General features: G+C 57.6%; 7 protein-coding genes across 7 annotated transcripts; 2 read left to right on the top strand and 5 right to left on the bottom strand.

Annotated features, from left to right (window-relative positions):
* Positions 1 to 315: 315 nt before the first annotated feature.
* On the bottom strand, positions 316 to 2,316 carry TRM1 (RNA methyltransferase tRNA(m5U54)methyltransferase; the record flags this gene model as incomplete). Its single annotated transcript, XM_071062268.1, has 1 exon — positions 316 to 2,316. One exon carries the CDS (start codon positions 2,314 to 2,316, stop codon positions 316 to 318), a length of 2,001 nt encoding a protein of 666 aa, XP_070918369.1.
* Positions 2,317 to 3,126: 810 nt separating this feature from the next.
* On the bottom strand, positions 3,127 to 8,407 carry TOP2 (DNA topoisomerase 2; the record flags this gene model as incomplete). The annotated part of the gene is made up of 3 exons (XM_071062267.1): positions 3,127 to 4,560; positions 4,624 to 8,229; positions 8,336 to 8,407. 3 exons carry the CDS (start codon positions 8,405 to 8,407, stop codon positions 3,127 to 3,129), a joined length of 5,112 nt encoding a protein of 1,703 aa, XP_070918368.1.
* Positions 8,408 to 12,138: 3,731 nt separating this feature from the next.
* Positions 12,139 to 14,191, top strand: MFIFM68171_06846 (Transcriptional repressor XBP1; the record flags this gene model as incomplete). Its single annotated transcript, XM_071062266.1, has 4 exons — positions 12,139 to 12,496; positions 12,542 to 12,657; positions 12,706 to 12,790; positions 12,849 to 14,191. 4 exons carry the CDS (start codon positions 12,139 to 12,141, stop codon positions 14,189 to 14,191), a joined length of 1,902 nt encoding a protein of 633 aa, XP_070918367.1.
* Positions 14,192 to 14,568: 377 nt separating this feature from the next.
* On the bottom strand, positions 14,569 to 15,918 carry CNS1 (HSP70/90 co-chaperone; the record flags this gene model as incomplete). The annotated part of the gene is made up of 1 exon (XM_071062265.1): positions 14,569 to 15,918. The coding sequence occupies one exon, from the start codon at positions 15,916 to 15,918 to the stop codon at positions 14,569 to 14,571; it is 1,350 nt and encodes a 449-aa protein (XP_070918366.1).
* A 762-nt stretch (positions 15,919 to 16,680) lies between these two features.
* Positions 16,681 to 20,104, bottom strand: MFIFM68171_06844 (Dynamin N-terminal domain-containing protein; the record flags this gene model as incomplete). Its single annotated transcript, XM_071062264.1, has 6 exons — positions 16,681 to 17,159; positions 17,217 to 17,790; positions 17,860 to 18,256; positions 18,308 to 18,994; positions 19,050 to 19,694; positions 19,749 to 20,104. 6 exons carry the CDS (start codon positions 20,102 to 20,104, stop codon positions 16,681 to 16,683), a joined length of 3,138 nt encoding a protein of 1,045 aa, XP_070918365.1.
* A 1,177-nt stretch (positions 20,105 to 21,281) lies between these two features.
* Positions 21,282 to 22,347, top strand: MFIFM68171_06843 (Cyclin; the record flags this gene model as incomplete). The annotated part of the gene is made up of 2 exons (XM_071062263.1): positions 21,282 to 21,506; positions 21,592 to 22,347. The coding sequence occupies 2 exons, from the start codon at positions 21,282 to 21,284 to the stop codon at positions 22,345 to 22,347; spliced, it is 981 nt and encodes a 326-aa protein (XP_070918364.1).
* Positions 22,348 to 22,501: 154 nt separating this feature from the next.
* On the bottom strand, positions 22,502 to 24,977 carry MFIFM68171_06842 (P-loop containing nucleoside triphosphate hydrolase protein; the record flags this gene model as incomplete). Its single annotated transcript, XM_071062262.1, has 6 exons — positions 22,502 to 23,191; positions 23,246 to 24,101; positions 24,164 to 24,345; positions 24,397 to 24,498; positions 24,552 to 24,809; positions 24,867 to 24,977. The coding sequence occupies 6 exons, from the start codon at positions 24,975 to 24,977 to the stop codon at positions 22,502 to 22,504; spliced, it is 2,199 nt and encodes a 732-aa protein (XP_070918363.1).
* Between the last annotated feature and the right edge of the window lie 520 nt (positions 24,978 to 25,497).

The raw sequence follows: 25,497 nt of genomic DNA, 5'->3' as shown, positions 1-25,497 counted from the left end.
TTTGTGGATATCTTGGATTTCTAATCGCCTGCGTAAGGCGTGCTCCTCCCGTCCCAGCCGCGTATCAATTGTCGAGTCAGATCCGCCGCAACCGAGGGGCAGCGCTGGATTGCGGTATCACCCGCCTGTCGCTGAGTGGGCGGAGTGGGCCCGAGGCGGTGGGATAGGGACGGCTGGGGCTGGCAACAACTGCTTGCCGGTTCAGAGCACCGGAAAACCCGGCCTAAATTCACCCTGTCCGTCCGCCGTTGTTTCCACCGTGGATCTTGAACAGTGCTACCCCGGCTGAAAGAAGTCTCGGCAGCACCGGAAGCCTCACTTCCCTTTGGCCCGGTTCATCGGACCCCAGTTCTCCCTCGGATTCATTTGGTAGCGGACCAACTTAGTCTTGTCCGTGCTGCGGCCAAGCTTCTCGTCAAAGACGACCTCGGGCATCTTGTCCTTTTCCTTGCCGTTTTCTACGTCCTCCTTGTCGCCCCACTCGGCTGCATCGGCCTTCTTACCCAACCCTAATAGGCGATAGGCGATGCTGCCGGCTTTGATGTTCTCCTCTTTGACGGGCGCCTTCTGGCGAATCCATTCCCGAAAGACGTGCCAGATGACAGGCCACGGCGCGTCCGTCTTCATGCTGCCTGCTTTGCAGTGGCTGCGCGTGACGCGGTAGCCCAGCCCTATCAGCGCGCCCTTCAACGGGGCTTCCGCAGGGCTAGAGCAGTGCAGGAGTCCCGACACTTGGGCCGGGTGGAAGTAAAATGGGTATGGGTCAATGGCGGCCAGCTCCGCCTCCGTCTTGCTCTTCTTTATCCTCTTGGTGCCGTCGCCGTTTTCGCTCGCCTCGGCCTGCGTCTCCTCGGGCGACGCCAAGAACTCCTCGAGCGCCGTCTGCAATACGCCGCGGATCCTCTCGCGGGTGCCGTAGACGTCGGGGGAAGCCTCTTCGGCCTCGGCTATCACGCTCTTGATGAACTCTGTCGAGTGGATCCGGCCCGCATACATGGGGCCTGCGAGGTGCATAGTCGATCCGCAGTGCTCGCAGGATTGGGGCGCCGTTGGCGCCTTGGTGAAGCCGTGTTTATAAAAGATGCCGCTACCCTTCTTGTTCGGCGCCGGCTTGTTCCTCATGAGGAGCTGCGTCGTCCACGAGCCGCAGCCGCCGCCACAGCTGTAGACCATCATGTTCTTGCCTCCCTGAAACTTGACCATGGACGGGGATTTCGTGATGCGGACAAACATCCTGCTGTAAAAGTCGACCGACAGTGACAGCAGGGGCTCCATCGCCAGGCCGTATTTCGCAGCTGATGTCTCGATGGCGTGCAGAATGAGCCGCAGACCCGCTTCGTGCGAGTACCAGCCTTTGAGCGGCACGCCGCCGTACAGAGCGTAGCACTTCTCCGGATAGCCGTTGGAAGCCCAGACGCCCGAGTCGGTGCAGGTGACGCACAGCAGCCCGCCGTCATCCCGCACGGCCTGGACGGCGGCGTCGAGGAACGGGGCGGCGCTCCCGTACGGGTCGAGGTCGATCACGTCGTACTTGTCGCTCGGCCCGGGTTTGCCCTTGGTGGTCAGAGCGACCCGGCGCAGCTCGTTCGCGATCCTCTGGTACATGTGGGCCAGCGCATCGTCGACGGATATGTGGATCTTGTCGAGGAGCTTGTTGTGGGCGGCGTTGCGCTCGATCGCCTGGGCGGCTGCCTTGAGGATGTCGTTCGCAGTCACCTTTGTGAGGAAGGGTATTTCATGGGCATAGCGGAGGGCACGGAGGCCACTGGCAGAGAGGGCATCGAGGATGGTGAATGTCAGCGCGGGGTCCTTCTTCTCTGGGGCCTCGGCGCCGTTTTCCACAGCCTGTTCGGCCGTGTTTGGAGGCTCGCTATCCGCGGGCTTCTCCGTACCTTCCTCTGCCGCGGCCGCGGCCGCATCTCGCATCTCGGAATCCGGCGCACCGGTGGATTCGGGGGCGGCGTCGTCGGATAGCTTGGGCGATTTCGCGGGCCGGTCGATGTGCGCCTGCTCCTTTCGCTTCCTCTTCTTTTCGGCGAATTTGCCAAGGCGCATCCGGCTGGCGGCCTGCTTCTGCTGCATGCGCTCCTTTCCGTAGGCTTTGATGGCGAGGACAGTCAAGTCGCGATTGAACTGCTGTATCGGGTTGTAGAAGACCTGCTGCACGCCCTGGCCGTCATTGGCCTTTACCGACTCCTCGGGCACAAGGATGTGGGCGAGCCCCTCCCGGACTGTCGTGTAGATGACATTCTCGTGTTTGACTCGCTGCCCCTCGGCGGGCGGATCGTGGAGCTCGTGAATACTGGACTCGGACATCGCGCGAGTCGCGATGATTGGTGTGCGGATCAATCGTCGACCGGCTGGTCTCCTCACGCTTCTGGTAATGTGCCAGAGGAAAGCAGCCAGCGAGCTCGGGCGCATGAGCAGCTGCGTCGAGTCTTAGAGCCGCGACCCGAGTTGAATTGCTGTACAGTACAGACTCCATCCCTCCCCCCGAGGCTTTGCGGGACCCTCCTAAATTTTGTGTTTCTGCCGGGCGGTAAGCTACCCCACAGTGTTGGATAAACGGACTATGTCCCTGAATCATAATCGTATCAACCATAAGAGGAGAAAAGGAGGAAGAGAAAATGGAGGCTTATTACCTTATATAGACCAGATGAGTAGAGTTAGACACCTTGCAGTTAGACCGTTTTTTTACTACCAGGAGACACGATTGATTTATCTGGGTCGATCCCACATCGCCAGATACACCCTTCTCATCCAGTATTCTTTTTAAGGTTTAGTATGATCAGCAGGCCAAGGATATTAGACGGCATGAAGTTGAGTGTGAGTGGTATCAAGCCGGATTGAAAGAGTAAAGTACGGTACCATAAAATACATGGGTTGTGGGGGCTTAGCTTAGGCCGCCCAAGTAGCTAGGTATACTGGCAAGTCAAAGCAAGCAGATCATCCCATCAGTTGTTGTATCAGGATAACCCAACGCCGTCCGAGCTGCCCGGGTCTCAAAGGAGATAACAGGAAGAGAAAAGAGAAAAAAAAAAAAAAAAAAAAATCCTCTGCCCACCCATCCGCCCGACGAAGAAGAGTAGAGTCGTATCGTCGTCATCAGCCGGCCCATCGACTCGATTACTCACTATCCTCATCCATATCAAACGCGTCGCTATCGTCCTTGCCCCTCCCACCACCAGCGCTGAGCATTGAATCGTCCTCATCGTCAATGTATATCGGCTTTGCCTTGGCGGCCGCCGCGCGACCAGGCCTTGCCTTGGGCCTGGCAACTACTGGACTGGCCGGCTCATCGACAAGGTCGTCTTCGTTGTCACTCAAGACTTTCCTGCTGCTAGCTTTGGCCTTCTTTGCCGCGTAGGCTTTGGCAGCTGGCGAGAGAGTGGACGACGCCTTCGGTTTGGCAGCTTTAAAGACCGCAGCTGTAGCTTTGGGAGCTGCGACGGCGTCTTTGGACTTGTTCTTTGACCCTGCCGGGCGACCGCGCTTCTTGGCTGGGGCGGGGACCACGCTGAGAGGGGCTTTCGCCTTAGCTGCGGCCGGTTTCCCGGCGGGCTTGCTGCTGCCCGCCGCGGGAAGGTCGTCGTCAGACAGGAAGTCATCGAGGTCATCTGCTTTCGTGGCCGTGGTGGATTTCCGTGGAGACGACATGGCTAGTGCTTCGTAGTTGGTGTCGTCGTGGCTGTCAAAGTCGAGACTGGACTTGGATGGCTTAGTCTTCATCTTGGGTAGCGGCGCGTCACCTGCCTCGGGCCGCGACATGGCAAACAGACTAAGCCTGCCGCCGCCGCTGCTCGAGGAGGGACCACCGATGCCCTTGACGAGGGCGCCGACATCGCCGAGCAGATTGTCGTCATCGCCCCCGCTCTCGGAGCCGTCTTCGTCAATGTACCGTGGCTTCGCTTTTGATGCCGCCGCTCGCTTCGTCGGCTTCGGAATCACTTCTTCCTCTTCTTCCGAAGCCGAGTCGGGCTCCTCTTCTTTCACGTCGGGCTTGTCCAAGTCCAGAAAATCCTCGTCTGAATCATCGCTCAAGATGTACTTGGACTTGGTGGCAGCCGCACGCTTGTTGCGCCCGCTTGTAGCATCATCGACGGAAACAGGCGGCTCCGACTCTTCTTTGACCGCCGTCTTCCTGCCAAGGAGGGCAAAATCATCGTCCGACAAGTCCTCGGCCTTGGGTTTGGGTTTGGCCGCTGCTTGGAACTTCTCGGCAAACCGCTGCTGCGTCTTGGTCTCGACCTTTTCTACCTTGGGAGCCTTGGCCCTGGACTTCTTCTCGGGCTGGTAGTCGTCGTCGTCCTTCAGGCGGCGACCCTTTCCGGTTCCAGCGCCGATCTTATGAGACGCGCGACGGCCCATCCTACGAATGCCGGTTGTGATCTCTGCATCAAGCTTCAACTGCGTGTCCCACTCGGCAGCGAATTCGTCGAGGTCCTTGATCCACAGATCCTTCTCGCTCAAAGCATCAAGCTCGTCATACTGCGCCTTCTTGGCTGCAATCTGGGCCTTAAGCTTCTCGAGACGCTCAGTCGTCAGCGACCAGATGGGCATCTGTCAACAGTCAGCACGGCACAGCATAGCACAGCACAGCACGGTTAGAGTCGAAGCACAAACCGAGAGAAGGTAATCATAGTCGCGCGCACCGCCCGAGGCCTCGTCCTCGTCGGCATCCTCGTCGGCATCGTCGTCCGACTTTTTCTTGTCGTCCTTGGGAGGGAAAGCTTCGTATTTGCGGTCGCGCAGCTCCTTGACGAGGACAGCCTTTTTCTTCTTAGCGACCACGAGCTTGTTGTCGATGATCTCCGAGATGAAGCGGTACTGATTCAGAAGCTTCCGGTGGTCCGCGTCGTAGACCGCGAGCCAGTGCTTCTTCCGCTTCGCGTACATGTCGAGACGATAGTGGTAGAACTCCTCCATGATCTCCTCCGGGTTCTCGTATTTCTGGATCTGGCCGCGGGTGTTGAAGGCGACGAGATTGGTTGTTGCGATGGTCTTGGTCAGCTTGAACTTCTCCAGCAAGCCCTCATCGAGCGCCGCCTTCAGGTGCTTGTCCTCCATGTCGATGATGAAGTGAACTGTTCGGTGGTCGTTGAATTCCTTGTAGTCCTTGATGAACGAAGGTGTCTTCTCGGCACGGATGATGTCCTCGAGCCTCGACTTGAAGTCATCGGTCCACATGCGGATGGGCAGCTCGGTGACGTGGATCTCGTTGGGGTTCTGCTCGTCCTGCCTGATGATGCCGTTGAACTTGAACTTGTTGGGGCCCTCGACTTCAACCACGCCCTTCCAGCCTCGGAACCACGGGGTCATGGGTTCGAAGGGCTTCTCCTCCGGATCTGCGGGGTCGAGCCTGCCCATGCGCCGCTTCAAGTTCTCGACAATGGTGATTGGGTGGTAGTTTGGAATCGAGGTGCTCCAACCCGTGCCGATACCGTCGGCGCCGTTGACCAGAACCATTGGGATGATGGGGACGTAGACCTTGGGCTCGATCATGCGGCCGTCGTCGAACTGGTGCTCGAGGTTGGGCTCGTCGAGTTTCGAGAACACGTGCCGGGCAAAGGGCGACAGGCGCGTGTGGATGTAACGAGCGCTCGCGGCATCCGAGCCACCAGATAGACGCGAACCAAAGTTACCGCTAGGTTCCAGGCAGTTGATGTTGTTGGACCCGACGTAGTTCTGCGCCAGGCCAACGATTGTCTGCTGGAGCGACGCCTCGCCGTGGTGGTATGCGGCCACCTCGGAGACGTAACCGGCAAACTCGGCAACCTTTTGGTCGTTGACGAGGTTCCGCTTGAACGCACCAAAGATGACCTTGCGCTGACCGGGCTTCAGGCCGTCGACCATGGAAGGGATAGACCGCATGTTATCGGCCATGCTAAAAAGGATGAGCTCCTTGTGCACGAAGTCGTGGTAGCTCTTCCTGCTCGCCGTCGTATCTAGGAATGTCCCAGGGACGAAATTACCCAACCACTCCTTGCGAGCATCCGCCTTCTTCTTGGAGAAGGCCAGCTCAAACAGCTCCCGCTCCTCGTCCTTCAGCGTGTCGAACTTCTTTAGGTGGCGGTCCAGGTCTTTGAAGTAGATTTGTGCGTCCTCGTTGGAACTGCTACCCAGACCCTTCAAGTACTTGTAATTCCACTTTCGCATTTCACCCTTGTGTTGCTCCTTCCACGTCTCATATTGTGGCAGGTTGAAGAACATCTTAAGATTTTGCGGCTTCTTGGGGTTGTTGCCCTGCCAAACCTTGACGACGGGCGTGATAAACTCTTGGAAGAAGTCGTCGATGCGCAGCAGCGAGGGGAACTGGACTTCGAGAAAGTTGATGAGCAGGCCCTTGATATGGCTACCGTCGAGATCTTGATCGGCCATGATCATCAGATGGCCGTACCGGAGGCCCTTGGTGTCGGTGTAGTGCTGCTTGTGCTTCAAGCCGAGGAACTTTTTGATGTTTTCGATCTCCTTGTTCTTCATGATCTGGTCGAGCGAGGCGTCGCGCACGTTGAGCATCTTACCGCGGAGCGGGAAGACGCCGATGCGGTCCGGATCCAAAACGGCACGACCGGCGACGGCGAGACCTCTGGCCGAGTCACCTTCGGTCAGAATGAGGGTGCACTCGTGGCCGCGCTTCGTGCCGGCCCAGTTGGCATCGACAAGCTTGTCATTGCTGATGCGGGAGCGCTTGGTGCCGTCGCTCTTGGCCAACATCTTGTCCGCCTTCCTGTCGGCAAACTCCATGATGTTGGCGATTACCTCGGAATTCCTGACCTTCTTGAGGAACTGGTCGCTAAGCACGCACTTGCTGCCAAAGGCGCTCATCTTGGTTGTCATCTGCTCCTTGGTCTGCGAATTGAAGGACGGGTTGTCGATCAGACAGTTGATGAAGATGAAGATGTGGTTGCGGAAGTGCGACGCCTTGAGCGAGTGGCCCTTCTTCTTCTTGGTCAGCTCCTTGGCCAGCGCATCGCAGATCTGGTCGGCGATGTAGTTAACGTGCGTGCCGCCTGACGTCGTGGCGATGTTGTTGACGAACGAGACCTGCTGGAACGAGCCGTCCGAGACGGTGAAACCGATCTGCCATAGGCGCCCATTGGACCTTACTTGCTCAAACTCGACTTTGGCGGCAGGCGCCTTATCGTCGACAAGAGCATCGCCGCGCTCCTTGGCGATGGACTTGGCATAGAGCTCGCAGTATGTCTTGAAGTTGATCTTGAGGTGCTCGCCGTTCAGCCACACCTTGACGCCAGACACGGTGCCAGCCATGTCGTAGACGCGGCGGTAGATCAGGGCCTCCAGGTCGTCGTCGATGCCGTTCTCCATGCCGAACCTCTTGTAGTCCGGGAGGAAGGTGACCTTGACAAAGTCGGACGACTTGTTGCTCGTGATCTTTGCCTTTTCCATCTTGGTCATGTTGTCGGTCCAGGTCTGCTTGTAGCGCTTACCATTGTTTGAGTCCTGGAGCTCGATGGTGAATTTCTGGCTGAAGATGTTGGTGAGCTTCGCACCGTAACCGTTGCGGCCACCGACCGTCTTCTTCTCGTTGTCGTCGTAGTTGGAACCCGTGAGAAGGTGGCCGAAGATGAGCTCGGGGACGTAGCACTTTTCTTTTTCGTGCATCTCAATCGGAATGCCCTTGCCGTTATTCTCGACCGAAATCTCGCCCGTCTCGCGGTCCACGGTGACCTTGAGATGCGTCATGGACGAGTCCCTCTGACTGTTGTCGGCAGCGTTGACGAGAATCTCGTCAAAGATCTTGTAGAGGCCAGGGACATAGGCGATGTTACGGTTCTCCATCAGCTTCTCGGTCTTGTTGAAGACCCACATCTTCTGCTCCATGCGTTCTACGGAGCCAATGTACGTGTCGGGACGCCGGATGATGTGCTCGAGTTGGGTGAGCTTCTGGTATGTCTCGGTTGCCGACTTCTTTGACTTGGGCGCCGCGGCCGCGGCCGCGGGCGGTTCGTCGTCGATCAGCATCTCGTCGTTCTCTATCTCGGCGAGAGGCTTGCCGCTCGACTTCTTTGCCGGGGCCTGCTTCTGCTTCTTGAGACTCGGCGGCGTGCTCGAGAGCATACCGGCGTCATCATCATCGTCGCTCTCTGGTTTCGCCCTCTTTTTTGTGGCGGCCTTGCCGCCAGTGAGGGTCGTTTGCACCATTTTCCCAGCGGTCCTGCCTGGTTTCGCAGCTGTCGTCTTTTTTGCGGCCGCCTTAGCCTTGGGTTTCTGGTTGTTGCTGTTAGCTTGAGTTTCGCGGGCCAGAAATATGCTTGAAAAGCCGTTTGATGCGCGGCACTCGCCGAACGGAGAAGGCAGCACGCAACATACGTACCAAAACTTCTGGCGAATAGGCGTCAGACTCGCTCTTGAAGTCGTCAAAGACAGAGTCGACGTCGGAATCCATGTTGGCAGCGAGGAAACGGCGTTCCAAGGCACCCTGCGCGGGGGACTACACGTCCGAACGAGGGGTCGATGCAGGTGGCGAGCAGGCAACCAAAACGGTGAGCACATTCAGGGGGCGCAAAAGGGCAGTCGTAATTGCGAACAATGAGAAGATCAAAAGGAACAAGGTACACAAAGTAGCGAATCCGCCCAGCGATCGATTTGTCTTGCAAAGACAAAGGAAGGTTGCAGGTCGGAGGGATGAAAGTACCAGCGGCAGGCTGTGCGAAAGGACTGTTGTGGTGACGAGCCGCCGAACGTAAACAAGAGAATGTCAATGTCTTTCCCAAACAAGCGAGAATTGATCAAGGCGGGACAGGCGCGGTCAAGACGCGTTTCAATGTTTGTTGATGCCTGAGGCCGCAAACCTAAACACAACCCGCTCAACACCTGCTCAGGCGCACTTGTACATGCGGTATGTACCGCACTCAAAAATATATATATATAATTATAGTTGAAAAATTTGAGCACGTTCATCTTTTATGTCCTCTTGTTTTCTTTCCCCTTTTCTTTTTCCCTCTATCTAGAAGTATGCAGCTAGGTACAGTCATACTGGCCAAGAACACAGTTGAATATCTATGATACTCGATAACGCTTTAAAGGAGTCCTCTCCGCCATACAGTCACATGACTTTAGTGCACCGTCAACGCCAGCTTCACGCCAAGCACGCGTCGATCAGTTCGGTATTCGTCCAGAACTGCACGCATCAATCATCCATCTGACTCGCAAGGAGATTTTGTTAGTCGCGGAGAGGGGACGAAAATTGGACAACTAAAAAAGAAAAAAAAAAAAAAAAGGAATAGCCCAGGCCAAGTAACGTTAATCTGCCACCAGCGCTTGCTGCTCTCCAGAGCAGTTGTACAAAGTATCGTCATGATGGGCATTGTGTGTCGTTTCTAGAGCGCGCCGTCGACCGCTGTGGGATTTGGACAGCGACACGGAGCACGTCCTCGACTTCTGATCGCAGTCTCTGTCTGACACAGTGATTCCTTTTCCTTACCAGAATAGGAATATTCTAGAGCTGCCCTGTCCCCGTCTTCAGTCCAGCCCTCCCTCGAGGATGACTTCAGATGGCACAGCAGCTGCGTCCTTTCCGGTCCGCATGTATACGCCCGGCCGAGAGCGACACTTGTTTCAAAGCAGCTCCAATCGATCTCTGCGAGGCGGCCCGCCAGGGACAATGGGCCCGTGATCTCGTCGCTCTGCGCCTCGCAGGCCCCCAGCATCGTCTGTCCTCCTCGTCGCTCTCCGAGTGGACCGGCTTGTGTGCGGCAAATGGATGCAGTGCTATGCTGCGCGCCAGCTGTTGTGCAACTTGACGTCTCCAGGCTGCTAGCACCTGGTCGAAATTCCCCGGGTGTGCACAGCCGTTGACAAGTCTGGCGGTCGCACCGGCGTGGGATAGATAGAAGGGCTGGCATCTTCGGCCGACGCCCTGGCGTGCCACGCGGCAGATTCGGACATCCTAACGCCCAGGCCCGCTCTCTATCATAGTACTGACCCTGACCGGCAGATCGATGTGCAGAGGATCTGTGAATCTTGCTTGGCTCGACGCTCCCATCGGGCACCGGTCCCGGCCTCATGCGCGCCCCTTACATAGGAGCGCTGGCGCCCTTGAATGGCTAGACAGGGATACATCGAACGGACGCCGACTAAGACACGGCGGGGTTGACTGACCGCCTCCGAGTGCAGTGCAAACCGCTCCGCGCTCTCAGACGCGGCGACGCAACCTTCTTCTCGTCCGGGCCCGTTCCACGGCTTGCACCCCGGAGCTTGTCCAGCTGCCGGAGGCCCCTTGTAAACGATTCCGGCCTAGCTTGTCCCCCCGGTGGCTCGATTTGGAGTTCCTCTCATTCTGTGCTGCCGTTTGGGGGCAGTGCGCCAGCCGTGCTAGGTGTATGGTGCCGGACGGCGCTGCCGTGGAGACTTAGACGGGCGCCTGCAGCTCTCATCACGGCTGGACCGGCAATCTCAGGCGTGAGCAGGGGCGGCGAGTCGAGGGATCCATGTTGCCTAACTAGACACACGACAGTTCGCTGTGTCAGACGGTTGGCGCTCAGCAAGCCATGCAGCGACGAGCGGGCCTAGTCATGTCGCCAGCCTGTGCGCCACATTTTCTTTCAACTTCGTCCGATGTGCTCGATTCCCCCATCAAATGTCAGCCGTTCCCTTGCCCCTGCGGTCCTTCGTTGGCCTTGGCCGCCCTCGCAACGTCGACACCACCGTCCTTGGAGGACAAAGGACGCCCCCAGACTGTCAACAGTTTCAGGCTATGGACAACTGTGTCTCTCATCGGACACTTTTTGTGCTGTGGTTGCGCAAGCGCAGGTCGTGGGGGCAAGCAAGGTCCAGTGCAGTGTCAAATGCTCCCTTCCGCGCCGCTCCCGCGGTCGTCGGGGGGAACGCCGGATCGGGCTTCTCGAAGGGGCATAGAACAAGGAGTGCTCACGGCGCGCTCAGCGAGTTCGGTCCAGAGGGGATGCTCGCAATTTCTTCCCGTACATGAGTGCTTCCGATCTCGCGACACGTCCTTTCTGCCAGAGAAGAGGCAAGCAGTGTCAGGGAGCTAGAGTGTGCAGCGTAAACTACCGCCAGGCGTGAACCGGGCGAGACGCCCATCGGCTCACTTGGCCGCGACCACCTCCTTAGCGGTGTAGCAGCCACGTGTGTCGAGTCTGGGAGTCATCACGCTGCCTGAGATGTCAACACTGGCAATTTTCCCTCTTTGTTCCACGTCCTCACCGGGGCCACTCGGCCAAGTAACCAAGCAGCGCCTCCTGCAGCCATCCGACTGTCTGCTTTCTGTCAAGTGTTCCCAAACAAGCCGTATCCCTGTATGGTCGCTCACGGTCTGGTATTTGCTGTGTCAAACTCATTTGCTGTTCTTTGGCCACAGCGGCGCCGTCGGGCCCTGGCACCTGTGCTCGTTTGGATGTCCAGCCCCTCTCTTGAGGACACCACTCCCTTCGATCCGCCCCTAGCACCTTGACTTGGCCATCGACGAGGCCAGTCATCAGCTCCGCCGGCTTTACCCCATAATTCTGCGGCACATGGCACACTGCTGAGTGCCTTGTGTAGAGTCGGGCGCGGTCTGGGGCCCCAGCATGGCCGTTGCGGGGGACAATCTCAGAGCAAAGTCGCACTCCCCGTACTCCAGTAGCTGCCGCCGTTGTCACGGCCGTCAGAACGCCACTGTCCCAGTCATCAAGTGACTATTGACCGCCGTTCTACTGTCACTTGTCACATTTTTGCTGCCACTTCGAACCCCCAAAGAGCGGTGGGAGTGTCAAACGCGCCATCTGCATCCCAGTCGACTTCCTGGTCCCCAGACAAAGAAAGCTCTTCGTCGAGAACGCCGAACACACGGAACTGTCACCGGGGTTCCAGGACGCTGCATACCGGCCGCGACGCTCAAGGATAGAAGACAGTTTGCCGGTTCCCTTGTCGCAGGTAGCTCCCCCTGAGGTCCCCCGCCGACTCGCGAGGGTTGCGCGGAGCTTTGTTGTTTGCGGCCTGAAAAAGGATTTGGTTTTGACTCCTAGGGACCCCCCGGCCACGCAAGCGCTGTATGTCTGACTTCATAATCTGTGCCCAAGCCCCTTTGCCCGGTCTTCATCCTGCTACCGCTTTCCACCCGAGAGCTGCAGTGGTAGCGACGAGTACGCGAGACACCCCCACCAGACTCTCACCGCCATGGTATCCGTGGCAGACCTTCTTAACCCGGAACCCCCTCGGGCTCCATTGCCCTCGTTTCGCCCGGTTCCGACCTCCCCGCCCCGTCGGATTCTGTCCTTTGCCGACGACCCAGTTCCAGTCACGCCTTCGAGTAGATCACTGAAGATGGCCGAGGATGCCAAACGTTGTGCGAAAGGTAGGGTAAAGGGGGACGTCAACTTCCCTCCCTTCGAGACCTTGGACGATGCGTCGCTCGCCCAAGTTCGTAGGTTCAAGGTCGAGCCCTTTGGCTCGATCCAGGACACATGCCGGCGCATACCCTACAACAGTGGCAAGAAGGACTTCTTTTCCAAAACCGGCCGAGAGTGTTTTGAAAGTAAGGTCACGGCAAAACGGGAGAGGTCGAGACTGACCAGCCTAGTATTCCAATACGCCTTCAAGATGCCCGGAGACGATCACCCCTTTACCGTGATGTGGGACTACAACGTCGGCCTCGTCCGAATGACCTCTTTCTTTAAATGCCACGGATACAGCAAGGTCAGTCTTGGCTGAAGTGCGCGTCCAGGCCACTCCTAACCCCAGCAGACCACGCCCGCGAAGATGCTCAATCAGAATCCCGGTCTCAAGGACATCACGTACAGCATCACCGGCGGCTCTATCAAAGCCCAAGGTCCGTACTTGCACGACGCCTCTAGCACCGTAACCGCATATTGACGCATGAACCGCAGGATATTGGATGCCCTTCGCGTGCGCCAGGGCCGTCTGCGCGACATTTTGCCACAAGATCGCCGGTGCCCTCATCCCGCTCTTCGGCCCACACTTTCCCTTGGAGTGTGTTCCGGAGAAAACAGCCGGGTTCGGACGCATGGTAATCGACCCGGCCATTGTGACATGCGCCAAAAGAGACGCCGCGATGCTCTTCCGTATACCGCGGCCTTCTCTGCCTAGCCCCCGTCTCTCCCATAGCATCAGCCCTCCACCTCCTTCTCACATCTCGCTCCGCATGGCCAACCCCTACCGCCAGGAATCCGCCTACAGTAGACACCCGCTCCTAAGCCCGTACGGCACCGACATGGACGTTGATGTCCACACCGGCCCCGAAGGGTACAGCAGCAGAGCGATATATCCGGCGCTACCGCCGTTGCAGAGGCCTACCCCACCAGGAGCGCCAACGCCAATACAATCTCCAGGAACGGGGTGGGCGGCGGTAAACCGGCCGCCTCTATACCAACACCATTACCGCTCTACGCCTTACCCCCCCGACCACCCCAACGGGGAGCTCTTCCCGGCCACAAACACAAATACACACACAAACCCGAACGCAAACATGACAGCCAACCCCTGGCTATCCGCGGTTCCGCGCTCTCTCACCCCGCCGGACAGAAGACCCTTCATTCCTAGCCATCACCCGAGATCCTCTATTAGCACTCAATCTTCGGGCGAAAACTCCCATGCCCACTCTGACTCGAAGGTGCAACCTCGCCAGACTCCCAGCAAACGGGTCTTTGACCAAGTCGATGCCGATACCGACGCTGACGCTGACGTCGACGAGGGATACGATGCGGGATGTGAGGCCCAGAGCCAGGGCGAGAGTACCAGCCTGGTCCGGCCGGGCGACAGTCCCACACCGGTTGGCGAGACGATGCCCCCTGCGGCCATGGGCAAGGAGACGGCTGCTGATGGCGCCACCGCTTCTTCCGGTAGAGACGACGACAACAATATCGCGAACGAGCGGCGTACGACAGAGAGGGATGTGGCCTTGGTGCTGATACGTATGCATACATACACGCCTGTTGTGAGGGGCGAGCAGCAGCAGAAGAAGGGGGATGAAGAGGAGGAGTCGAGGGAGGCGCCGCAGGAGCTGGAGCGACAACAGCACGTCAAAGGAGGTGGTAGTGGTGATGACGAAGTCAAGGGGATGCGGGGCGAAAACGACAGGAAGAAGAAAAGCGGAGGTCATTCCAGTGGAAGGGCGGCTTCGGCAACACGCCCTTTCTCCGAGGATCGCCCTGTTGTTGGGGGTAGCCACAGTATGAATACAAGGGCAAAGCGGCGGAGGACGTTGATGTGATTAGGTTCAAGTGGTAACGGCCTGAGATGTATTCGGTGACTTATCTTTGCTTTTTGGTTCCGCATTCCCGTTGGCCGTTTGGAGAGCCACAAAAGGATAAGGGGCGATTAGACTGGAGTTGGGCCTTGGATAGATTGGCGGCGTTCGATTTTGGATACTTTGCATTTGCCGCGGGAATGAGAGCCGTGAGTCTCTTCCGAGCGGTTTGGTCGCAGCAGCTGAAGATGGCCTTGATTTCTGAATTACCTCAACCCATCCAAAGCGCGGCATCTAGCACAGCTGCTTTGCCGCCGACCGCGGCACTTGATCTCTCCCTGTTGCGTTTTTCCCTGTCCTGCCCTGTCCTGCCCTGCCCATTTACCGCTACCCGTCCCCCCTTAACTCTGACTCGCCTCCGCCTTCTTCGCCTTCCACTCCCTCACCCACTCCTCCGCCTTCCCCCGCGGCACAACAAACACCCTCAATAACTCATCCACCACCTCCACATTCCCCCCACTGAGCACCTTCAACAACGGCACCTTCCTCCCAACCTTGACCAACCCGCCCTTCACGTTCTCTATGTAACACTCCACCTTCCCACTCTCATACTCCCCAGCCTTATCCCACGGCAAGGGGAAGACGTAGGCAAAGTGCTGCTCCAGCGTCTCGGCCTCCCCGAAGGCCTTGATGAAGTCCGACTCCATCTGCAGCGGGTAGAGCAGCATGGTGGGGAAGACGAGGCCGCTGTGGGGGTCGAGCTCGTCGGGGACCAGCCGGACGCGCGCGTCCTCCATGTCGGGCTTCTTGCCCGTGGCGCGGGCCCGGATGCCGCGCGCCTGCAGCGCCGCGCGCAGCAGCGTCTTCTTCTGCCGCTCGCGCGCCAGCCGCTCCTCCTCGCGCGCCCGGCGCGCCGCGTCCGCGTCGTGCGCCCGCACGATCTCCTCCGCGAGCGCCTGCAGCGCCTGGTTGCCCGGGTCCAGCCTGAGGCCGCGCGCGCAGGCGTCGTCGGCCTCGGGGATCTTGTTGACGGCTAGGAGGGCCCGTGCCGAGCGGTAGAGGGCCTTGACGTTGTGCGGGTTCAGGCGGAGGGCCGCGCCGCAGTCGAGGGTGCAGGAGCGGTAGTTTTGCAGGAAGAGGTGGCAGGCTGCGCGGTTGACGTAGAGTGTCTCGAGGAGGGCACGCTCGGACGCGGTTTCGGTTGGGGAGTCGTCTACTTCTTCTACTTCCCCTCCTTCTTCTTTTTCCTTGGCGGCTCCTTCATGGAGCTCGGCTTCCTGAACGACGGAGTGGGAAGAAGAGGGGTCATAGTCGGGAGAGATAGCCACCGCCACGGGTTTCTGGACCTTGATCTTCTTCTTGATCCCCTTTGCGCGACGCGCCTCCTCGGCCGCTAGGATAGCCACTCCCTTGGAATAGAACTCCTTTGCGTCGGCCCAGTGTTTCCCCCGGAAGCACTCGTTGCCCTGCTCCTTAAAGTTAGTCGCGTTCTCTAGCGGCGTGCCGTCGTACGCGAGAGCCTGCAGCGCGGCCAGTTCGTCGTTGTCCTCGGACGGGTCCAGTTCGGTCATGAACAGTGGGTGCCTGTTGAGGTCGGCCAACGTCTCCTCGAGCGTCATGCCCGCGTTGAGCGTGCGGCCGGGCGGCAGCTCCGGTAGGAGAACGGGTGCGTCTGGGACGGCAGGGCCATTTGTGCCGGCGACGGAGTCGCTCAGCTTGAGTGCCTCGGCGTCTTTGGTGACTTTGTCCATGTTGCCTCACACTCGGAACGTGGTGTGGTTGGCCGTTTTTGTGACTCAACGAGAAACCGTCACTCGATGAGACCCCTCGCTAGCAACAGAAGTCAAACGGCCCGGTCAATCTGAATTCCCTGACTGTGTTAAACAGCGCTGCCCCGCTGCTTCGCCGAGGTTTAATTCTCCTGGTGGTTCCTTGGGTTGCTATGAAAGGTGGCGACCGGCAAGTTAAATTCAAGAACGCCTTCGACCCGCTTTCTTGTAGCCTGCGAAACCTGCTGTTATACAGAAGCAGAAATTCACCGGCAACTTTACCACTGAACGCGATCGAGAAGACAACAAATGGGCAAAGTAAAAAGCCTCACCTTCTCTATTCTTGTCCCATTGCTAAATTCTCCGGGCTGGCTACCCGTCAATGAGGGTTAGGGTTAGGGTTAGAGTTGAGATTTTGATGCCCCTTTTCGACCTTGATCGACCCAGATCCCTTTGACTGGTACAATCGTGAGGTCGCAACGACACTGAACATAGACTGGGCTGAACTGCCTTTCAACATAGCATTTAGCCTGCATTGCCAGGGTGAAGGGTACCTCGAGCTACATAGTTCATGCACACCAACCACCCAGCCAGGTACGAATATGCCAAAGCCAACATGATTAGAACTAGGATATACACACAATACAATACAGAGCCCTTGACAGCACGTGTGGCTGAGCTTTTCCTTCCTACGCCATAGACCCCCAGCAGCTGAAACCAACCAGAGCCCGCCCCACAAGAATATTACCACAAGTTCTCCGCCTTGACGGTGATGGAATCATGAGCCGCTGAACCAACCTCAGTCTCGACAGCGTCGTTCTTCTGCCCTAAGTCGTCGTCGTCACCGCCCCTGAATTTAGTTCGACCCTCTAGTCTGTCATGTAGCTGAGCCCCAACATGACCTTCATGCCCGGCCGGCTCGGAAACGAGTTCTGCAAAGGGCAGGTCGGCCTTAGCCAGGAGAGGTACTATCTCAGCTCGCAGCATCCGTTCAACGCGAGAAACGCCGCCGCTCACGTCCGCGCCAACAAGAACCGACAGGTAATCGCATGTGAGCCGCGCATGGATGTCTTGGATAAACTCCTCCATCTGGAGCTTTATGCGCCGACACATATCTTCCAGCTGCGTTTGCACAACGCTGGTGGCATTTCGGAACATGCTCTGGCGGTGCGTGGTGACGTGTGAAATCATGATGTCCTTCATGCGCTTGAAGGAGCCAGTTCCTGTACCATGATGCTTAGTTGGCTGCTACCATGTCAACACTTCCTGTCGGGTCATACCTCGTTCAGCAAAACAGCCTTCATACGCTTGGGTCATTTCGCTCTGGATGACCGGTGTAAAGGCCCGGTTTGCATCCCGCTGGAGGTCCTGTGCCAAAGCCATCAAGACGTCCCTGATGCCCGAGACGCGCTGCGAGTGTGCCTGGAGCTGCTGAGAGAGCATGTTCAGACCGTTGTAGTTATCACCGCGTCCACTTGCCCCCTCGGTGGCTTCACGGTGGAATGCCGTCAAACGCGCCCGGACCTCCCGGAGAAAATCGTCCAAGCAAGATGGGAGCCGACGCTGAAAGGCGCGTTCCCACCCAGAAGCCAGATGTTTCGAGATAGGAGCAAAGAGTTCCTCGTTGAAGTCTCGCGGGCCCGAAGAGCCACTAAAAATTCCGTTCCGTCTACATGTCGCCTTGTACGTCGCCCAGAGCAATCCGCCCATGTCCCTGGGAGCCCCCCACTGGGTGGCGGTCGGCACTGCATCGTCAATCGCCTTTGGTATGTACTGGTCGAACTTTTCAAAAACATTTTCGGCGAGTTGTTGTTTCATTGAAGTAATACATGCGATCAACGAGGATTCTAGCTCCTAGTGGGGGCGTTAGTTGGATGGATGCGTCTGTTTTGTAAGAGAAGAATCGGAATGCTAGAAGCTTACCTCCTCCAGCCTCTTGAGCTGGTTCCGCAGCCGGATCTCTTCGCTCCGTTGCTCGGCATCTGACCAGTTCAACCGTGTGCCATCGTCGGTGGCCCACATGGACATTGAGTTGAGGAGCTGCAGCAAATCGTTCAGGAAACGCCGCGAATTCGCCGCTCGTCCCGACTCGGTAAGTTTCCTGGCATGCGCCTGCAGTTGGGGAATCTCGGTGTCCTCGACCGACTGGAATCCGGCGCTGTTGACGTCGTCCTTCTGCAGTCTACCGCTCAGTTTCTGAAAAGCACGGCTGCTCACGCAGAACACTGGGAGCGATTCCGCAACGGCACCGTAGTCCCGGAGATCTGCCTCAGGGTCAAAGTTCTCCTCGTCCTTCTCAGCAGCGGTTTCCTGGTCGAGTCTATTGAGACGTCAACATTGCACTGGCACGGAAACCTGCATCACTGCTTACTCTTTGATACCCATGGCAAAATCTTGCTTGATTGCCCGCTTCGAGTAGGCATTCCTACCCTGGATGCAGACGGCTTTCACCTCGGCAAGCAAGGTGTCCTTCTCGGCGGCGAGATTCTTAATCGTATTGCGGTGTTCCGAGACCTGCTCTTCAATCTGCTTCTTTTTTGCTCGGATCTCCTTTTTCTTGGCTTTCAGAGAGGTAAGCTTCGCCTCAATCTGCTCCTCGGTGAGCGGCACCCTATCCTCGTCCTGTAACGCTTGATTTTCCTTGTCACTACAGTCAGAGACGTCTGTATCTGAGAAGTCGCTGTCATCGGTATCACTCGAGCTGCGATTCTTGCGGCTGCCTCGTGGCTTGGACCGTCGTTTGCGCTTCTTGTTGGGGCTAGATGGTGCGTAGACAACGACCCCGTCGGACAGCTTGCTCGCTAATGCATCCCATTCGTCCCAGGTTTGCTCGATCTCGTCGATCAGCTCATCGCAAGCATCTCGCTCGTCTCTAAGGCTGGCGATTTCAGATTTGAACCGCCGGATGTCGTTTGAAAGCGCTTGGACCGCAGACCAGGACTCGGAGATCTCCTCCTCGATGCCTAGACTCTCTGCTGCCTCGGTCACGGAGATGTCGTCCGTCTTGGAGCAGATGAAGGTCACGGCAGAATACGTGCCGTCGTACTTCAACTGACGCCTTTCCCACATGTCAGAAATGCTGCGTAAGCTCCATCGCACGGCGGATTACGTACCTGAACGAGTCACCGAGAAGCGACCTGGCCGTCTTGTCGTCCACCGCACGGGTAATGGGCGCGACAATCCACAGACCGGTACAGGCCTTCATATAGTTCGCTGCCACAGCAGCCCGGGCCGCGTTGGAGTCTTGAACACCGGGAAGATCGACTAGACAGGCACCCGTAGCCAATGCAGAGGCCTTAGTGTAGATGCGCACAACCTTGATAAGCGGCCAGTATTCCATGTTTCTATCCGTATTCTTCTCTTTGCTGTCAACATAGGTCTGTAATTGGCGGTAGAGACTCGCTGCGGTTGTCGCTCGAAGCTTCTTGACCGTCCCGAGCACTCCCCGGACCACGCCGACATTAGCTAGGGACTCGGGGGTAGCCGAGGCAATCATATCTCTGGTCATCTTGGGGTAGACGGCCTTGATCTTGGCATAGGCGACGCCGCAATCACTGTCCTGGTTGGTGCACTCGCGCGAGACCTCGCCGTTGCCGTCCAGGAGATCACTGAAGAGAGCATGCAGTTCCTTGACCCAGTCATCTCTGGTGATAAACTCGACCTCGGCACGATACAGCTCGTCGGGGTTCTCTGAGTCGTTGTAGGAGATCTCGGTGGGAGAGGCGGTACAAGCTCTCATGCAGTTGGTGGGGAGCAGGCTGTCGCACCGAGTAAGTTGAGTCGCTTGGCGGCAAATGGTCAGGCCGACTTACCGTTCTTCATCAAGGACGGCACTTATCACCGACGACTTTCCGGCTCCTGTATTCCCAACGACGCCCACAATGGTTCGCGGTGGCCTGGCGCGGGCCTCGAGATTGCCGATGGACTTTAGCCACTGTGCGGCTTGCGTGGTGGTGAGCTGGGCACAAGCTTCCAGAGGTTCCTTGAGATCCCGGAGGACCTGCAAGCCAATGGTCACACCTTTCTCCAACCGCTCGGGTGAGGATTCCGAGACTAGCTGTTGGAGATACCGGATGCCGACTTTCTTCTCCCCATCTTCGGTTTTCGGAGGCACACGGCAGGGACCAAGCCCAGCATTATCCTGGGGCTCGGTCTTGACCGGCGCCATGATGGCCTAAAAGCACGTCGGAGAAAGATGGACGTCACAGCCAGTCAAAGTTGTGCCGAACAAAAGAGCAGTTGCGGCTGACCAATGAGAAGGGTCAATGTCGGTCATAAACCAGCCGCGTCTCCGGACGCGTTTGGATGGGATGCTTCGCAGTCGTAAGGCGAGCAGGTCCGGTGGAGTTGGAGCCTTGCCAAGATGCCGATGATAGTGATTCAACGGAACATTTGCGGCGTGGCGATTGGGCCGGTACTTGTGGCAGATGGATGCAAAAGCCGGGAGGGGTGGAAATTGTGGATTGTTTGGGAGACGCGACTTCTGGGCTGAACCAGGGTTATGGCCCCTGCCGCTTGGTCGCGTCGTCTCGTGACTGCTAGATTGTTTCTAGAAGGGTCCGAGCGTTGGGTTTCTCTTCAACAACTGAGGCCGAGTGGTGGGGGGCTGCCAGGCGCGGGGTGAAGTGGGGGACCACCTCCAAGCACAACATACCCGGGGTGCTTGTAGGGCAACTCGACACAGGATTCCATTTCCTGCATTCCCCTTAGCTATCTTTCCTTTGTTTTACACTCTCCTGGTCGGATCGTTCCCGTCGGCGAGATGGCACCCTCATCCGAAGCGTTCGGCGGTGACGCACGGGATTACGGTAAAGAGCTGTTCGAGACATGGGAAAAAGGGCCTCTACGACGAGGTTTCCGACTACGAGGTTCCCGAAAAGGCCATGGAGCTCTACATGGGCTGCAATCCACTGGCTCTTTATGTTCTGCGACGAAGCGTTTTCCATGTCTATGGCGACGCCGGGGCTATGATACGCCTCTCCAGGAGAAAGCTCGAGGAGGAGTGGACGCTGATCGATTGGTACCCTACGAGTCTGGTGTCAAGACAAGACAAAGCTTCCACCAGATATCCTTAGCGTAGGCCGCTCAAGATGTGAAGATGCGGACACCCAACATTGCCGCCGTGAGAGGCAAGGAACCTCTTCTCGACCATATGAGATTGAGTAGGCGATAGCTCAAGATAGGATGACCCTAACCCTGTGACCCACAGATCCTGATAACGGAACATACACTGTGTATGCACACTGTAAGAGATGGCCAGGGGAGCTCCAAGCTTGGATCATGAGCTTCTTCCTTCGGCCGTCTCGTGATTGCTTCAAAGATTGTCAACGTAACAGCCCTCCAACATGTCGCACATGACGAATCCGCTGGCGACGCCAGACCAATTATTCAAGCGGCGCTCCTTTGGCGCGCTCCCACTCGAGCTGCAGGACGCCATCTTCTTTGCGACGCAGTGCCTCACTCAAGCCGCCGGCATCCTCCTCGAACTCCCACAATCCGTCACAGCGCAAGCAAATGTCCTCCTGGCGCGATATTGGCTTGTCGAGCCGCTCATGGCCCACGAATTTAGCGTAACTTTTCCTCCCCGCCTCCCCGATCGGCCGCTTTGAGAAGGGGAAAAAGAGGCAACAAGCACACAAGCTAACCTCCCCCTAGGACGTCTCAGCAGCCATCGTGTACCTGACAGCCAAACTCTCGGGCTCGCCGCGGTCCCCGCGCGACCTCTCCAACGTCTACGCCTACCTCCTCTCCCCCTCCAGCTCCTTCTTCCGCCCGGCCTCGGCCCCGCCCGCCACCAACAGCCCGGCGTCCTACTACCTGTCGGAATCGCAGTACCAAGCCTTCCACGCGCGCGTCCTCGCCCTCGAGGCCCGCGTCTTCTACGCCCTCGGCTTCGACACGCACGTCGCCCTCCCCCACCCGCTGGCCGTCACGTACCTGCAGGCGCTCGAGTTCCTGAACGTGCGCAAGGAGCGGATCGCGCCGCGGACGCTGGCCTACCTCAACGCCGCCCTGCTGTCGCCGCAGATGCTGTGCTGCACGAGCCAGCCCAACGCGCTGGCGGTGGCGGCGATCTATAACGCGGCCCGCGACGTCGGCGCGAAGATGCCTGAGTGTGAATGGTGGGAGGTGTTCGATGTGGAGAGGGAGGAGTTAGGCTTCCTGGTGGTGGGGATGAGGAGTGTTGAGGGATGGGGGAGGAAGATGAGGGCGGATGGGGACGATGCGGTGATTAGGGCGTGGGGTGGGAAGGGGATGCTTACGAGCAGGATGGTGAAAGAGGAGGTGAGCAGGAGGGGACTTGATGGTGGGATTGGGGTTGGGGAGAGGGAGGGGGAGGGGGAGGGGGAAGATGAGATGGCGAGAAGTATGGATGAGAGGATGGCAGAGATGGAAGCGGAGCGTGCGTAGCGGCCGGCTTTTTTTTTTTTTCCTCCTTTTTCTCTTTCTTCTTCTATCTTGGTTTTGGACTGCCTATTTTACCCCAGATCAAAGTCCGCCCGCTGATATTCAGGGATTCGACCCTTCCTGCCGTTCCATCCTCGCTGACCCTCCACGATACCTCTCAGCCTCTCAGCACCACCATGGCAGCTTCCAATCCCTGAATGTCGTTCTCCAGCCGCTGGCGGTCCCGCCTGGTAACCCCGTCCTCGCCTGCGATGCGGTCCAATTGGGCGTCGCTCAACTGAGTAATAACCCCAGGGTCAATGATCTGTAAGGGGTTTCCGGCACCGCTCAGCAGAAAGTAGTCGACGACTTGCCGGCAAATCGTGTCTACGAACCTCTTGAGCGAGACCTTATAATAGCTTTTGAGGATATCGTGGATATCCTCCCTCACTTGATCCGCGTTGGCTTTGCTCGTCGTCAGGCGGACCACCTCTTCAGTCTTGATTGAGATGGACATGTTATCATAGCCGGTCGCAATGGTCTGCATCCCTTCGAGCAGCCTCTCCGCGCGGGACTTGCGGAGGTTAGAGTTGAATTGAGAATTGACCGTCATGGGAATGCTGTTCATCTCGACGTCAATGACAAACGCGGCATGGCGCTTGGCCCGTTTGTATTGACTGAGGAGCTGCTCCAAAATGAGGGTTTCCCAAATCTCTCCCAGGACGCGCGGGTCGTCGACGACAAATTCGAGGAGCTTCCTCACGAAATTATGGACCGCGATGGTGATCACTCCGAGATGTCCGTAGACGATGGAGGCCCACATCTTCGCTTGGTCCTTGAAGGCTGTGGCAAGCAACGATCCGCTGAACTGTATCATGACGTTAGTTCAGAGGTCCGGTAACTGTCATGTGCGGGGGCTTACAGTTCCAAGCTCCGGGCCGCGGTTTTCATTGTAAGACGCGGCGATGTGCTCCATGATCGAGTCGTCAGACGGGCCGGTACATTCGAGCCCCTGGACCGGGACAATGTCTATAAGCTCGGGGTACTCTTCGAGAGTGGCGTAGAGCTGAGCCGCCATTGTCTCGTATCTTGCAACCGCCTTGCTCTCGGAAGACGAAGGCGAGTCGCCCTGAAACTTTCTGGTGTGTCCCTTCTTCGACATCAAGCTCGAGAAACCGTCATTCAGATGGACAACGCGGGTGATTAACTTGAGGCCCGGATCATGGTCGAAGACAGGGTTGGCCTGATAGCGTCCTTCCAGCGCATCATGGGCGGCCCTTTCGAATTTGGAGGCCAGCCTAGTGAGATACTCGCGCTGACTGGCGGGGCCGTCGCGGGGAGGGCCCATTTCGTCCAGCGATATGCGGCATTCATACAGCCGCTTGGCCACTTCGGCTCTCTGCTTGGGCAGCTCCTGTTTCGCAAGATCCATCAGCAAACGCTGGAGCTCGTCTCGCAGCGCATCCACGCCCGCACGGCGCAGCCCTGCGATGGCCGCCCAATTTTGCTGCTGGAAGAGCTTTTTCTCCTTCTCCTTGCACTGAACCAGGCTGAGACGGTCCTCATCAGCACCGCGGTTGCTCACGACAAAGTAGCCCAACCGCAAAGTGTCCCCCCGCACGAGGTCCAAGAGCGTCTGAAAGACCGCCCGCTCGCGGACGAGGTCGGCTTTGGTGAGTACGCCAACTGTTCTTATTCCCTTGGGGTCAGCTGCCTTGGCAAGCTGGAGAATGCCTTCTGTGGCTCGGTCGGCAAGGCAGGACATGACGACGAGGATGCTGCAAGGGATAGTCAGCGTGATCGGTCGAGGCAACGGATAATAAGACTCGAAACGACCCACATGGTACGCTCATTTTCCATGTAGTTGCGAACAAGAGCCTCAATCATCATCTTGTCCGTCTCCGTGGTGCGGCCTACAGCACCTGTTAGATAGTGCGCGAAGTCGGTAGTGGAATACGTGCCTTCCTCTGTGACCTGGAAGAGGCCTGGCACGTCAATAACCGTGAGATGAGGCTCCTGCCGCTGCTCGTCAGTGGCTGAGTGCACCGCGCGTGGCCAGCAACACCGACGCACCGCAGGACCAGAAATCTCAATCTTCAGAATATCGCTGCTGAACATGGGCCGGTTACTTTTTCCAGGGCCTCTATTGGAGCGAATCCCCATGACCTCGCCGGCCTGGAAATATCCGTCAGCACAGGGTCCCACGGCGAGCAGCCGGGGAAACTCACTTCATCGATGATATTGGCGAGCCGCTCGCCCTGGAAACCACGCGCATCGTAGCGGAAAGCCCGCAACTGCTCCTTCCTGTCCGAATTGCTGTGGGGTCCGGGGGTGATGGAGATGGCAGTGTTTGTAATTTGACTACGACGGAGAGTAATCTGCGTCGCGTAGCGGGTGCAGAGACCCTGGCCTCGCGGGAAGGAGAAACCTGTAAGGCTCTCGAGCAGTGAGCTTTTTCCCGACGACTGGCCGCCGACGACAACAATCTGCATCAGAGAGTCAGGTTCTGCCGGCTGCGCTTCATGTCTGCCTCGGGTCCTTACCTGAGACGTGTGAATATCGATGCCAATGTCGCGCAGCCTGTCCTGTTTCTCGAGATAAACGTGGTTTCCGAGGCCGTCGAGCGACGGCTGGCTCTGTGTACGGGGTTCCATCTCAGTGCTGTGCTGATGCGTAAGTGGAAGTAATAAAGATGAAGTTTGGAGAAAGATTGAGAACCGGTCGAGGTGGTAGAAGTATGGCGGCCCTCTCTCGTGTGGAGAGAAGAAAGAAGAGAGGAAAGGAATTAGCGCAGAGGTTAGGCAGTACCTGAAATAAATACTACCGGGAGGTGGGACCGAAGAGTGTTGCTAAGTACCTTATTAGAAAGAGAGGAAAGAGCGTGAACTTGGGGGGTGAAGGAGGCGCAAGTTGTTGAATACCATACGCTGGTGGAAACGGCGGACAACTTTCGAGAGAAGTCAAGTTTTATAGCTTGCCTCAATTAGGTAGCCGCCCAAGACCGAATCGAGTACCGGGATAATGAGTGTTGTGTCGAGCTAGAAAAGGAAAGGGAAAGGTCATCACTCACGCTTCCCAATCATACCCGCATGGCCACTGCCCTATGACCGCATACTTACTGGAAATCTCGGGATCCTGCAGGCTTCTCCCTAGATAGACCAGTAGCAGCTACTT

The sequence above is a fragment of the Madurella fahalii genome (genome assembly GCF_045866475.1).
Source record: "Madurella fahalii IFM 68171 DNA, scaffold_3, whole genome shotgun sequence".
Taxonomy (NCBI): domain Eukaryota; kingdom Fungi; phylum Ascomycota; class Sordariomycetes; order Sordariales; genus Madurella; species Madurella fahalii.
This window is presented reverse-complemented; position numbering and strand designations above follow the sequence as displayed.